Source organism: Microtus pennsylvanicus, chromosome 5 (assembly GCF_037038515.1).
Source record: "Microtus pennsylvanicus isolate mMicPen1 chromosome 5, mMicPen1.hap1, whole genome shotgun sequence".
In the NCBI taxonomy this organism is placed as follows: domain Eukaryota; kingdom Metazoa; phylum Chordata; class Mammalia; order Rodentia; family Cricetidae; genus Microtus; species Microtus pennsylvanicus.
The window spans coordinates 91,059,901-91,073,242 of record NC_134583.1 but is presented as its reverse complement, the minus strand read 5'-3'; the positions used below and the strand labels follow the sequence as shown (position 1 = coordinate 91,073,242).

At 45.4% G+C, this 13,342-nt stretch overlaps 2 protein-coding genes, 1 long non-coding RNA gene and 7 other non-coding genes across 11 annotated transcripts; all 10 read right to left on the bottom strand.

The window, feature by feature from the left end:
• Nucleotides 1–204: 204 nt before the first annotated feature.
• Nucleotides 205–713, bottom strand: Tex54 (testis expressed 54). The gene is made up of 2 exons (XM_075973409.1): nt 545–713; nt 205–398 (listed from the first exon to the last, which is right to left on the bottom strand). Exons 1-2 carry the CDS (start codon nt 648–650, stop codon nt 205–207), a joined length of 300 nt encoding a protein of 99 aa, XP_075829524.1. The 5' UTR covers nt 651–713.
• Nucleotides 714–807: 94 nt separating this feature from the next.
• On the bottom strand, nt 808–5,971 carry Wdr74 (WD repeat domain 74). The gene is made up of 11 exons (XM_075973408.1): nt 5,872–5,971; nt 5,688–5,794; nt 5,482–5,603; nt 4,286–4,361; nt 4,011–4,157; nt 3,762–3,863; nt 2,052–2,152; nt 1,922–1,977; nt 1,487–1,632; nt 1,302–1,358; nt 808–1,025 (listed from the first exon to the last, which is right to left on the bottom strand). The coding sequence occupies exons 1-11, from the start codon at nt 5,933–5,935 to the stop codon at nt 846–848; spliced, it is 1,158 nt and encodes a 385-aa protein (XP_075829523.1). The 5' UTR covers nt 5,936–5,971; the 3' UTR covers nt 808–845.
• A 4,014-nt stretch (nt 5,972–9,985) lies between these two features.
• LOC142850166 (uncharacterized) lies at nt 9,986–13,337 on the bottom strand. Of its 2 annotated transcripts, XR_012910658.1 has the most exons (11): nt 13,211–13,337; nt 12,683–12,732; nt 12,390–12,471; nt 12,140–12,192; nt 11,810–11,833; nt 11,220–11,255; nt 11,005–11,039; nt 10,767–10,807; nt 10,473–10,507; nt 10,204–10,231; nt 9,986–10,079 (listed from the first exon to the last, which is right to left on the bottom strand). It is a non-coding gene; the product is annotated as an uncharacterized LOC142850166 (long non-coding RNA). The 2 variants fall into 2 exon arrangements; XR_012910657.1 differs by lacking the exon at nt 13,211–13,337 and having other exon boundaries at nt 12,683–12,818.
• On the bottom strand, nt 10,303–10,428 carry LOC142851452 (small nucleolar RNA SNORD22). The gene has a single exon (XR_012910772.1). It is a non-coding gene; the product is annotated as a small nucleolar RNA SNORD22 (small nucleolar RNA).
• Nucleotides 10,624–10,691, bottom strand: LOC142851451 (small nucleolar RNA SNORD31). Its single transcript, XR_012910771.1, has one exon. It is a non-coding gene; the product is annotated as a small nucleolar RNA SNORD31 (small nucleolar RNA).
• Nucleotides 10,877–10,945, bottom strand: LOC142851450 (small nucleolar RNA SNORD30). Its single transcript, XR_012910770.1, has one exon. It is a non-coding gene; the product is annotated as a small nucleolar RNA SNORD30 (small nucleolar RNA).
• LOC142851446 (small nucleolar RNA SNORD29) lies at nt 11,112–11,175 on the bottom strand. Its single transcript, XR_012910766.1, has one exon. It is a non-coding gene; the product is annotated as a small nucleolar RNA SNORD29 (small nucleolar RNA).
• LOC142851447 (small nucleolar RNA SNORD28) lies at nt 11,903–11,975 on the bottom strand. Its single transcript, XR_012910767.1, has one exon. It is a non-coding gene; the product is annotated as a small nucleolar RNA SNORD28 (small nucleolar RNA).
• On the bottom strand, nt 12,268–12,336 carry LOC142851448 (small nucleolar RNA SNORD27). The gene has a single exon (XR_012910768.1). It is a non-coding gene; the product is annotated as a small nucleolar RNA SNORD27 (small nucleolar RNA).
• LOC142851449 (small nucleolar RNA SNORD26) lies at nt 12,555–12,630 on the bottom strand. Its single transcript, XR_012910769.1, has one exon. It is a non-coding gene; the product is annotated as a small nucleolar RNA SNORD26 (small nucleolar RNA).
• Nucleotides 13,338–13,342: the final 5 nt, after the last annotated feature.

The window sequence follows — 13,342 nt, the reverse complement described above, 5'->3', positions numbered from 1 at the left end:
CCGCTTTCCCATTGGCTAGGTTGCCGCCGCGGCCCCCCCCCTGAGGCGCAGAAACAGATCCCAAGGAGCTGGGCCAGAGGCGCCTTAAAGAACCCATGGTCCCTGCACCTACAAAGCTGGAAGCTGAGGCTTAAGTGCTTTCAGCAGATCCACAATATTAGTTTTATTCTCTGGATGTTGGGGAGGACGAGAACAGGGTTGGAGTCAGCCCTTTTCTGGTTCCTTGTGGCTTCCCTCACGTTTGCGCTCCTGGATCTGACTGTCCTGCTTTTGAGTCTGTTCTGAGGCCCTCTTGCTTGACCCCCGACGGCTGAACATGGATAGCCTGCGCCACAGCACGGTTATCAGAAGACTTTCGTTAGATCTTTGTTTGCGGCGGCCTATGTTGTCCAAATCGTCTCTGGTGCCTGCAAAGGCCACACTTTGTTCAGTTCTGCTCTTATAGTTTTGATTGTGAGCCTCGCCTTTAATGGCTGAGCCATCTCTCCAACCCCAGTTCTGATGTCTCTAATCCAACCTCTTGGGACAGCCCTTTACTTCCCACTCCCATTCCCCCTCCCATTTGTGAGTCTGGTCCTACCTTCCTCGTTCCCGTCCTCTCTTGCTTGGTCATCAGAGGTCTGACGGTCCTTGTCTTGACAGCAGCCCATGGCCCCGAGAGGCGCAGGACTCTGCCACCCTCCCCAACCTGCTTAACTCTGTGCCTAGCTTTTGTGACGTCATGTCTCCCACAGCCCAGGCAAGGGAACCCCTCCCACGCACAAGCCACCTCTCCTTTCTCCCATCACAAAAGGTTCAGGATCTGTGTGTGTTGGACTGTTTATTAACAAAATGAGCAAGGGCCTTCAAGGACTGGTAGATCCAGGCCGCTTCTTTTTCTTTCTTCTTGTTTGGAGCGTCTCTTGTGTCTGATCCAAATTGGGGAGCTTCCGCTTGGCAGCTGCCTCCAAAGATGCCCAAAGTTCATCTGTCTCTGTGTCTTCTGGGGGCACCATGTTGGGCTCTTGAGGTTCTAGGGGCTCATCCTGATGAGTGAGAAGGAAACTCAAGAATCAGTGTCAAGGGAGAGACTGGCAGAAAGATAATGCCTCTGGACACCACCACTTTGATCTAGAAGCCAAAGCTATTGTGTCCTGGAGACCTCACCCTTGGCGATAAGCTTGAACATCCCTCAGGGAAATTAAGTTACAGTAAAGAGAGAGCCGGGGTCTATGTTTAAACTGCCTCCCATTCTCTCTACCGAGAATCCCTTGCCATCATGCCTTTGGCTCCCACATTCCTACACCTAAGTAGTTGCTCACCTCCCAGTTATCCCTGCTTGACAGGAGGAGGCAGTTCAGTTGAGACTTGAGATAAACCTGTAAAATAAAAGGGGTCTTGAGTCCAGATGAGCTGAGACAGAAACTTGAACGTGGGGCACAGGGAGCAGGAGAGGCTCCAGAAAAAGATGTCAGCGGAAGTGAATGCCGGAGGGCTGGGCTCTCACCTTATGCTCTAGCCCACGTGGATTTCGGATCCTGTGTATCCTCAAGACTCTGTCCAAGCCACAAGAGGCTAATAGGGGCTTAGAAGGGTGGCACTGCAGCCCACGGACACTACCTGCCAACCCCTTCAGACAGCCCAGTAGACGCCCTGGAGAAGGTGAAGGCATCAGTGTTAATTGCCTAGCTGATGGACATCTAATTAGTTACTGTTCAAACTACTTATGTTTCAGTACTTAATCCTCAAAATACCCTAGAAACAGGAGTTACCAGTGATATTCCAATTTTACAGGTAAGGAAACAAAGTCAGTTTTTGGTAAGACCAGAACTTAAACCCAGGGAAGGAATGTGGCACTGTCAGGGCTCAGTGACCCGCCCCGACCCCGTACTACCTGTTTGCCCCCCCCCCCCCCGCCCCAAGCAACCCACTGTCCACTCACCTTGCCGAAAATCAATTTCTGCTAGCTGCCCATGAGTGTTCCCTACGATGACAGAACTATGGAGGAGACCAGACAGGGGCTCAGCACAACTTCTGGAGTCATTCCAGACTCCCCTCCCCTCAATACTCACTTGCCCTCAGGAGTAAGGGTCATGGCTGTCAGGGGGTACTCTCCATAGGTGGCCTCCAGGACTGGCCGGCGCTGAGGAGAGACTGGATCATAGACACGGACCTAGAGGAAGACTGTGGTATCACAAGAGTATCCTTACCTACACTGGCCCCCATTATCTTCATATCTTCTGAAGACTGCTTACTATTTAATTTTCTTTTCTTCAAGACAGGGTTTTTCTGTGTAGCACTTGCTGTCCTGAAACTTTCTCTGTAGACCAGGTTGGCTTCAAACTCACAGAGATCCACCGGCATCTGCCTCCTGAGTGGTCGGATTAAAGGAGTGCCTGGCAAGACTGCTTACTATCTATAAGCCCCTCAGAGAAACTTCCTCATTTGAGGTATGTCCCTCATCTCATCTCAGAATGTCGGGGCAAGAACTGCTTAGGAGCATGAGCACAGGCTGAGGGCAGGTGTCTATGTCTGAGAATTTGTAAACATTTTTGTCTCTCATATGTGCATCTGATGGTAGCAGAGAAACAGAAAAGCAAGCTGAACCAAAGCTAGAGGGTGGTGGATTTCAAGCATGAAAGCTTAGCCTTACCAAGGGAGGGGTGGGGAGCTCTTCATATGTTATGAACAAAGGCCTAGTATCTAAATTAGACTTTAATGTGAGGGACTATACAAATGGCAAATAGTGACCCAACCTGCTCGAGTCTCAGAACTTCAAATGAAATAAGTCACACAAGATCCCTAGCCAAGAGCTGACACCAGAAAGGCGTCCTCAAAGTATATTAGACACATGAATATTGCTGTTGCTTTTTCTTTTATTCTTTGGCTCTTTAAGTAATCTTGGGGGTGGGCCCGCCACCCAGCTCCCAAATAAACCATATACATGAAGTCTTTTTCTTACTTATGAATGCCCGACTTTAACCTAGCTTGTTTCTATCCAGCTTTCCTTAAATTATCCTCTCTACCTTTTGCCTCTGGGCTTAGATCTTTCTCTTTCTTCTGTATATCTTACTTTCACTCTTCCTCTGTGGCTGGGTATGTGACTGGCCCCTAGAGTCCTCCTCTCCTAGTTCATGTTCCTTCTTCCTCTTTTTTCTCCCAGGTTTCTCCTTCTATTTATACTCTCTGCCTTCCAGCCCCACCTATCCTTTCTCCTGCCTTGCTATTGGCTATTCAGCTCTTTATTGGACCATTAGGTCCTTTAGACAGGCAAAGGATCACAGCTTCACAGAGTTAAACAAATGTAACATAAACAAATGCAATACATGTTTGCATCATTATACAAATGTTCCACAGCATAAACAATATTTTACAACACATGAGGACTACAAAGTAATTCTATGACCAGAATATGCTCAATCTCATCAGATCTCATGAGCCTGGTTAGTAGTAGATGGGAGGACTATATAATTGCTTTGACAGCCAACCTGATATCTACCCAGGATATCTGTTCCCTATGGAAACTAGTGTGAAAGGAATACTCCCTTTGCTTTCCCTTCTAGGTAGGAGAAATAGAAAGTTATAGTTCAAGAAATTCCATCCTAAAATGCAGTAAAGGGAAAGTCATTGGCTCAGCCATGGGCTTGACCAGCTGAGGAAATATGAGCTCCTTTGAAAACCCAGGAAAGAAGACAGTGAGATACCATGGGAACCTATTTTGCTAGGAGACAAGTTTTTTCTAGAAAGTTGTTTCAATCCAGGAATAAGCAAAAGAATCTCACCTGGTGGTACCCTGTGCATGTGACAAGCTTCTGTGACCCAGGGAGGAACTGTATATCCTGGTCCCAAATAGGAACCCGTAGATCCAGCCAATCATTTCGCACCTGGTGTGAAGGTACATACAGAACACAGGTAAGCTTGACCTGCTCCTTCAGTCCTCCATCCCCCAAAAGCCCACATAAGCCCCAATCACAGTCAGTGGCCTCCACTTCCTCCAACTTCAAAGCATCCCCTCATCCCTCATCACTTACATTCTTGGCCCGGAACACTGGCTGCTCAGACCTCTGTAGGTCCCATACTTTCAAAGCATTCTCTTTCCCACATGTGGCAACCACATGAGTATGTGCTGGGTCTTGGCGCATCCTACACACCCCAGGACCCACCTTCAGTTCCAAGAGCTGGAAAGAATTAAAGGCAAGTCAGTCCCAGAGTCCTTAGCCCTTAATCTTCTGCCCACCAAATTCCCCATTAGACCCCTACACCCTGGCTCCAACTCTCTCAAACCACTAGGGCAGGTGAACCTTACTGGGTCAGGTGATGCTTCCTTGTCATCATCACACCAGACTCTAAGAATCCCAGAATCCACACACGTGATGAGGGTGCTACAATCAGAGAAAGGAACATTGCAATTTTAAAAAGTGTAAACCAGGTTTAGTGGTTCATACCTACCTGTAAAGGGCATGGGAAGTGTGTGTGTGTGTGGGGGGACACCAGGAATTCAGAATCAGCCTGAACTACTTATAGAATTCAAGGCCATCCTGGCTATATGAGACCCTGTCTCAAAGTCAAACAAACACAAACCAAACAAAAATAACATATAAATCAAGAAGCCCAAACCTTTTCCCAGGCTCTGGACAGCCTGAACCTATGCTCTTCCTCACATCTGCCTACCTAGATTTTAGCGCTATATTGCTTGCCTGGGCGGTGGCAAACAGCATCTCTATGCTCCTCACTCCTACAGGCACTTCCCGTTCAAAACCCAATATATTCTCCATTACCTATGAAATAAAATCTCAACTTAGTACAAAAGCCCTTTCCATTTAATCTCAACCAAATCCAAAGCCAAACTTACATGTATAAAAACTGCTTCCTTGACTTCAACCTCCAAATGCTATTTGTCCTTTATATAAAGCCTTTTAGTCTTTTAACACTTAGTCTCTGCTCAGTTAGTGTCTGCTTTTTAGAATGTTCTTGTCTCTTGTCTGTCAAGATTATTCTTGTATGTTAAGACCTAGTTCAAAACTCCATCCTCTGCATATTCTTTCTGGAGCTCACCTATTGAATCACTAACACAGCCTTCTCTCTGATCTAGAGAAGCTGCACCTAGATAACTAAAGATAACTAACCTAACCTACGGAATCTTCCTTCCTAGACATCTCTTTGGAAGTTTCATTATCTTATTGGTTTTTGTCAATCACTACTTAAAAGCATGCTCAAAAGCATGAGAATACTTGCACAGAACATTATGCAGGAGCCAGGACAAAAACTGTTGGATGGAAACTTTATGAAGGCACATATTTTACCCAGACCCTTGGACTTTTCCCTGATATCTGGCATTCAGTAGCTTTCCAATAAATGCATGTTATAGGAATGAATGAAAGCAAGAACACGGTTTGCAATCACCCATAGGCTGTATCATCTAAGGGTTTAACTTCAGCATTCAGTTCACCCAAGGGAGACTCAATGCTCTTCCTGTGACCTGAGCTAGGGTATACTCCTTACCCATCGGCCTGGGCGAGACCGCGGAACGTGCCCTCCCCGCCTGGGCAGTGTCTCTGCCTCTGGAATGTACCCTCCTCGGCGTTAAAGTGCTTTACAGTCCTGTCCGCGCAGCCCACCAAGATCTGCCAGCAGAGAAGGGAAGGATGGGAGAAGAGCAGGGCTGCCGGGCCCGTCTCCTAGCTCAGGCCGGGCGAGTGGTCACTTACCTGGGTCTCGCCACCTGCGCCCCAGCACAGAGCATTCACCGCCTCGTCACGCCTCGGTTGTCCGGACGGCGTGAAGTTTGACGCATGTTTCCGCTGAAGGTTCACCCCTGAGGGACGAGGACGTCAGTCACGCTGGGGTGACAAGCGACTTCTACACTTTCGGACGAACAACACAAACACTCACCTTTCAGGATCCCCGTCTCGGTGCCGACCCACACATGGTTTCCTAGGGCAGAGGTGGCCGCCATCGCTGAGCAGCCGATGACTCGACTTCCGGCGCGCCACCACCTGCATAATCAGGGGGCGCCGGATTGAAATCTTGACGACACGGAACCAGTCTCCTCCCCCCGCCTCTTCCCCTCCTCTCTCCCCCACCCCCCATGCCCCACCCTTATATCTTTTCGAGACAGGGTTTCTTTGTGGCTTTAGAGCTCTGTGGGTTACTGGCCAGCTAGGGCTACACAGTGAGATCTTGTCTCAAAAAACAAGCAAACAAACGAACAAAAACAAAACAAACAGCAAGAAACAAAGTGCGGAGAGCGCACGTGTCATTAACCCAACCTCTGTGGATTATAGCTCAGGTCCGTTGTTTTTTTTTTAAACCCAGGTAAGCCATGAACCCACTTTGTAATCTAGGCGGGTCTTGATTTTATAGTCCTGAGTCAGCCTCACAGTAGCTAGGAATTACAGACTGATTTCAAACAGGCTCAGTTCGGACAGCGCCATTCTGGAAGCAGGAAAAGGAGGGACCGCAAAACTCTGCCAACCCCACCTTGTTTTAGCTTTACGGAAAAAACAAAAACCAAACAAACGGAAAACTACAAACAGGATAATCTTGTTTATGGAGAGCTGAAAAGTAAGGATCATTTCGCTCTGTCAGTGAAAAGCATCCTTTCTAACTGCAATGCTGGGTGGGTGGAGCCTGCTCTCATAGGTCTCTCTATCCTGTGTTGGCTTATGTTCCGCACTATTAAAGGAGTTTCAGAAGTGATTCATTCTTTTCTTCTTTCCTCCCTCCCTCCGTCTCTTCCTTCTTTTTTCTTTCTGCTTTTGCTTTTGTTTTGTTTTTCGAGACAGGGTTTCTCTGTGTAGCCCTGGCTGTCCTAGAACTCACTCTGTAGGCCGAGCTGGTCTCAAATTCAGATATTCGCCTGCCTCTGTGTCCCAAGTGCTAGGATTAAAGGCGTGTGCCAACACCACCTTGGAGCGTGACTTCATTCTTGACCTTAAACGAAAACTAAATATTTCAAGGTTTCTCTGTAGCTTTGGAGCCTGTCCTGGAACTCGTTCTGTAGACCAAGTTGGCCTCGAACTCACCAAGATCTGCCCAGGTTTTAGTGAACCCACTTTGCAGAACAGGCTGGCCTTTGAACTCACAGGTCTGTTTCTGTTTCCTGAGTGCCGGGATTAAAGGCAAGTGCCACCACAGCCCAATGTGTGACTTCATTCTTGGCTATAAATGAAAACTAAAGATGGAAAGTGAAACTGTCAATCCGTTTAGGTCAGTTTTGAAAAGTAGAGACCACATCGTTTTATTTGTTCGCATTGAGACTCCATAATAGAAAAAATAAAAAAGGCTCTACTTTGGAAAACAAATTTGCAAGGTTAATACGAAACATCTAAGTCAAGTGTGGTCGAACACACCTTTAATTCCAATACTCAAAAGACTGAGCCAGTCTGGGCTACAGAGGGAGGACTGAAACTGAAACCCCATTTCAAGAAAGACAAAAATCTGTGCATTTGCTTGGACCGATGGCTCAGAGGTTAAGAGCACTGGTTGCTCTTCAAGAGGTCCTGAGTTCAATTTCCAGCAACCACATAGTGGCTCACAACCATCTGTAATGAGATTTGGTGTCCTCTTCTGGCATGCAAGAACACTGTATAAATAATCTTTTTTAAAAAAAAGACTAAAAGCAAAAAAAAAAAAAAGGTAAATCATTAAAAATAAAAGTGTGTGTGAGAGAGAGGCTCTCCCAAATATATGCTGCAAAGCTTTAAATTAAGAAACCCTGGCTGGGCAGTGGTGGCACACGCCTTTAATCCCAGCACTCGGGAGGCAGAGGCAGGCGGATCTCTGTGAGTTCGAGACCAGCCTGGTCTACAAGAGCTAGTTCCAGGACAGGCCCCAAAGCCACAGAGAAACCCTGTCTTGAAAAACAAAACAAAAAAAAAAAAAAAAAAGAAAGAAAGAAAGAAAGAAAGAAAGAAAGAAAGAAAGAAAGAAACCCTGAGCCGGGCAGTGGTGATACATGCCTTTAATCCCAGCACTCAAGAGGCAGAGACAGGTGAATCTCTGTGAGTTTGAGGCCAGCCTGCTCTACAAGAACTAGTCATAGGACAGGCACCAAAAATACACAGAGAAACCCTGTTTCGAAAAAAAAGAACAGAACCCGGGAACCATTAGCGCACATGTGGCAGAATGCCCTGGTGCTTGAATGGGAAGAACAACCTGGGTATGAATTCTGACAGCCAGATGACAGAGCTGAAATACAACTGCAGTTTCTTTGGTGTGCATCTTTCTCCAATTGTTTTGAATTTGCTGTGTAGCCTAAGATGATACTGACTGGGATTGCATATGACATCAGATCTCACCAGTAATCTCACATCCAACTCCTTGCTGCTATAAATCAACCATTCTGGCCTTGTCCCCAACTACTTATTTATTTGATGCATATTGTTTTACCTGCATGTATTTCTGTGTGATGGTGTCATCAGATTTATCAGATTTACAGATTATAGAATTACAGCTGTGAGCTGCCATGGAAATTGAACTCGGCCTCTGAAAGAGAAGTATGTGCTCTTAACTGCTGAGCCATCTCTCCAGCCTCCCCACCCCACCCCACCCTCGACAAAACTGTTAGTCACAATGGCTCCTCATAGTCCACAGCCTTGCCTAATAATTTTTTGCCAAGGTCTGTCCCTTTTCCTGGTGTAATGGCAAATTACTTTTCGTCTTTTATCATTTTGGCAGGATTGGTGAAACAGCAAGACAGAGTAGTTTGACAGTCTGTTTCCAGCCGTTACTACTTGGTCTTTTAGCACAGGACTTGTGACACCAAAAATTACATTCTAAGTTTGGATTAGTATGCATGAGACAAAATGCCTCTGGTTTACAAGTCCCTTGACTAAGGACAGATGTTTTGTGAAATGCTGGGAGCTACTGTAACCTGTATATGTATGGACTTAGACCCTATCCACCCATTTTACTTCAAATTTGGCTTTATTCTCTATTGGGGGGATTAACAGATTCACCTGTGACTTTGTGCTAGTGCAAGCTACACGATAGGGTATGGCCATCCTGTTTAGCAGCTGGAATTTGAAATGATCCAGAGGACATCATGAAACCTAGGGCTCAACATCCCCCTCAAGCAACTGGTATTGGTAGACAAGTTTTCAGTTAAGGATAGCCTAACCTGGGCTGGAGAGATGCCTCAGAGGTTAAGAGCATTGCCTGCTCTTCCAAATTCCAAAGGTCCTGAGTTCAATTCCCGACAACCACATGGTGGCTCACAACCATCTGTAATGAGGTCTGGTGCCCTCTTCTGGGCTGCAGACATACAGACTGACTATTGTATACATAATATTTTTTAAAAAAAGGGATAGCCTAACCTGGGAACTACAACAGCATAGGAAACTGGTGTGGCAAGCTTGATAGCAACTCACCATCTTAGGGTACAGTGGAAAACAAATCCAGTTCCCAAAAAACCGCCCAGCACATTAACTAGCAATACTAGTTTTGTGATTCTTAGAAACCATGCAGGATGTGGGTAAAAGTAGCTCAGTCGGTACTACTCTGGCAGTGCTCAGGCTTGATCCTCAGCACTGTAAATCAAAACAGGAAAAGCATCAACAAAAACTGTAGACCAAACGCACCAAGCCCTCAAATGCTAGTAGAGATGGGGCTTCATTCTGTCACTTTAGGCAAGCATGGCCATCAAAAGTCCAGTGCTAAATACCAAAGACCTTCATATAAATGGTAATTGCCATATCCCACAACTGCATCTTTCTTTTGGTTTATCTACAGTTTTGGAGCCTGTCCTGGAACTAGCTGTTATAGACTAGGCTGATCTGACCTTGCCTGGGATTAAAGGCATGTACTACTGACCCAGGTAGACTTTTTGACCAGAAGGTCAGGTGGTGGTACATTCTATACCCATGGGGGGGCGCAGTTTTAGGACAGCCAATGCAATAAAGAAATTTACAGGACAAAAGTATGAAGTTTCAAAGAAGACATACGCTACCAGGCCTTTGGACTGTAATTCCTAAAATCCACCCAAACAGATGAACCAAACAACAAATTGCAAAGAAACAATTTTATTAAGAGAATGATGACACACAACTCCAAATTATCGAGGAAATAGAGATCTTTTTTGTTCTTGGAGATCTGCATTCCTGTAAAAGTTTTAATTAAGTTAATGTAACATGCCAAATGCACCCACAAGGACAATCCTCTGCCTTCCAGATACCCCTTGCCTAACCAAAACTCCAACCTGCCCATATTCAATACCATACTTACCATTCACAAGCTCCTTTTTTCTTCAGACCTGGGAAAAGACAAGCCACCTTTTATTTATCTCTTATCACTTGACAATTCTTTCCTCTCTATAAAAACTCAATCCCTCAGACAGTTCCTTCTGGAACAAATCTTCCTCCTTTCCCCCAGCCAGCCCCAGTGGGTTCACCTTTTCAGGCTCTGGCGCTAGGACAGGAAGTAAGACATGTGAAAGTTTCTTCATGGGGAGGAGACTAGTTCACAGCACACCTTACACACCCATGCTTTCTCACCTCATTCCAGCAGAGTGAAGATGTGCTCAACTTTACTGCAAGACAGAGCAGAGAATAAGGCCATTATTCTTACTGCTTCTAATGAAAGCTTATTTTATAGAATTCATGCACTAACTCAAAAATAGTTCTCACAATTGATCCAGGGTGATCTCACAACTCAGAAAATACCTTTCTCCACAGTTATCAGACTGGGGCGGTATTCAACTCATCACTGGTGAGCAGGAATTCATTAGATCAAAGCATTATACACTGATACTCAGTTTATACAGCAAATAACATCACAAAAGCATTTACCTGGCAAAGTTGGTTCCTCAGCTCCAGGGCAGAAACCAGATCTGAAACAAGACAGTCAAATGTTTAAAACCCTGCAATAAATTGTCTTGATGTAACCCATTTTTCTGTGATAAATTCAGATTTCCAAGTCTCAACAGCAACCATCAGCCGAACGAGATTCCATGAAAGTCATCATATGAAACTTAAGTGCCTTTAGGAACTTGAAACCCAATGTCACATGTATGAACACTGTACTTACCTCTGAATCAGCAAGGATGCCACTGCTAACAGAACCTGCGAAAAAGAGCAAACTGTTGGATGAAAGGCTTGATTTGATTTACAGCCATACCCACACCCTACTTCTCAGTTTCTCAGGTGTTCATATGTTTTCATTGGTAGTCATAGTGAGCTAGTTGACTCATCACAGAAACTGCCTACATGAACCCTATCCAAATAAAAAATAAATCTGCTAACCTCTGAATGCTGGTGACATACAGGAATTATCTTCTCCTAAATAAAGAAAGTTAATTAGCTAAAACTCCAGAAAGCTAATACCCATCGTTAGTCTATTTTTCCCAAGACAGCGTTTCTGTGTAGCCCCAGAACTCAAGAGATCCTCTTGAGTCCTCAGTGCAAAGTACCCCCATACCTAGTTCTCTTACTCCTAACAGCCAGCAGGAACACGCTATATAAATCATGCTCATTCTTTGGCTCTTATGAAACCAATTCTGTCAGTTACCACACTAGCAAAATATTCAGTCCTGCTTGATTGAGACACTTAATTATCTAGGAGAAATAAGGAGCCAAACTGAACTATCAGAAAAACACCAGGATACTATGACGAAAGGAGGGCTACAAACCCAGTCTTAACATGTTCCACTCCATCAATATGAAAATGAACTCACCAGCCGGGCAGTGGTGGCGCACGCCTTTAATCCCAGCACTCGGGAGGCAGGCGGATCTGTGAGTTCGAGGCCAGCCTGGTCTACAAGAGCTAGTGCCAGGACAGACCCCAAAGCCACAGAGAAACCCTGTCTTGAAAAACTAAAAAAAATTGAACTCACCTTTAGACAAGCCATCAGGACAACCTGGAAAAGAGTAGCAAGCAGTTATTTTCAACCATCAGGATGGACCAGGCCTCCTTCATCACCACCAACTGCCATCAGAACTCTAACATGCTATTAATTCAACCTTCACAGAGCATCAGCACATTGATTCAAATCATCTGACAGTGACTTGGCTTTTAATGAATGAGTTTATTAAGCTGGTGTCCTTTCAAAAGTAGAACACATGGGCAGCTAGCTAAGAAAGAGGGCTGTGTGCTGCTTCGAAGTTTTCCCATTATTGTAGAATCTCCAGCTATGGGAGAGTCGCAGCCTCATTTGGGCAATTACCTGTATTCATCCTGGGAGGTCATCTGCATTCCTCAGAATATTGCTACAGCATGCTGTACAGAGGAAAACCAAATTACTTAGTTTCGTTATTTATAGCCACCCAGTACCCCCTCCATCCTTTTCAGCCCACTTTTCAGCAGAAAAACGACATCACTGCAATTCAGGCATATGCTTGTCATTTACACTCATCATTAAGTGGTCATCTAGACGCGCTCCCTCTTCTCCGCGTGCATGAACCATGAACACCCACCTCAACTGCCAGCAAAACGTCTTAGTTGTAAGGTCCGTCTAGCCTGCTTCTAAAGTGTAAACTCCGCTTTCATCAACCATTTCTGAGCAAGAGAAAATGGAAACAAAAACACTTCAGCAACAGACTTTCCGCTAAACCCAACCCAGCTATCTGCTGCAGCCTTGTGCTACTCAGAGATTTTTCTGTTTTCTCCACTGCACCATCAGAAAGAGAGAGTTCAGCTTTTATATCATCCCGGTAACACATATAACACCTACAGTCACCAAAAAGGAGTTAAGCCATTAAGTACTTACTCTTAAAAAGGACGCGTACTTCCATGTTTCCGTATGCAATCATCCCAAATCTAGAAGGAATTGGCATTTGGTTATTTCTACACCTCCGTTTAAGAGAAATCTAGGTGGTGGTAAAAGACTTTAGGTACTGGGCCAGCCTCCTCAGAATTACTTATCCTCATGGAAATCAGTACAGGTCTGTGAAAAGGAAATCATCATCGGGGATGGCCCTGCACCGCCGCCACCATTTTGTCCTTCACAAAGTCCTCCTGCTTCGAGGTCCTGAAGACCCCTAAACGTAATTAACCTCCCTACCCCAGTTACCGACGTTACACAGAATCACGTCTGGGAAGCGCTATGTTCACGCGGGCTCTTAAAGCAACAAAAACCGTCAGAAATACTTGCTTAAGAAAAAGCCACGCGTGGTGGTTCACGCCTTTAATCAAAACAAAGGCAGGCAGATCTCTGCGAGATCGTACCAGCCGCGGATACAGCGTGTTTTTTTTTTTTAATTAAAAAAAAAAACCCACTACAGAAAACAGCACTTACCTGGCGCACGGAAAAATGAGACCGAAAAGGACAACGGACGACACTTAAATATCATTTCGCAGAGGACCACGGGATTTGGAGGCGGGACCAACAGCGACGCATGCGGCCACGGAAATGATTGCGAGCCGGGGG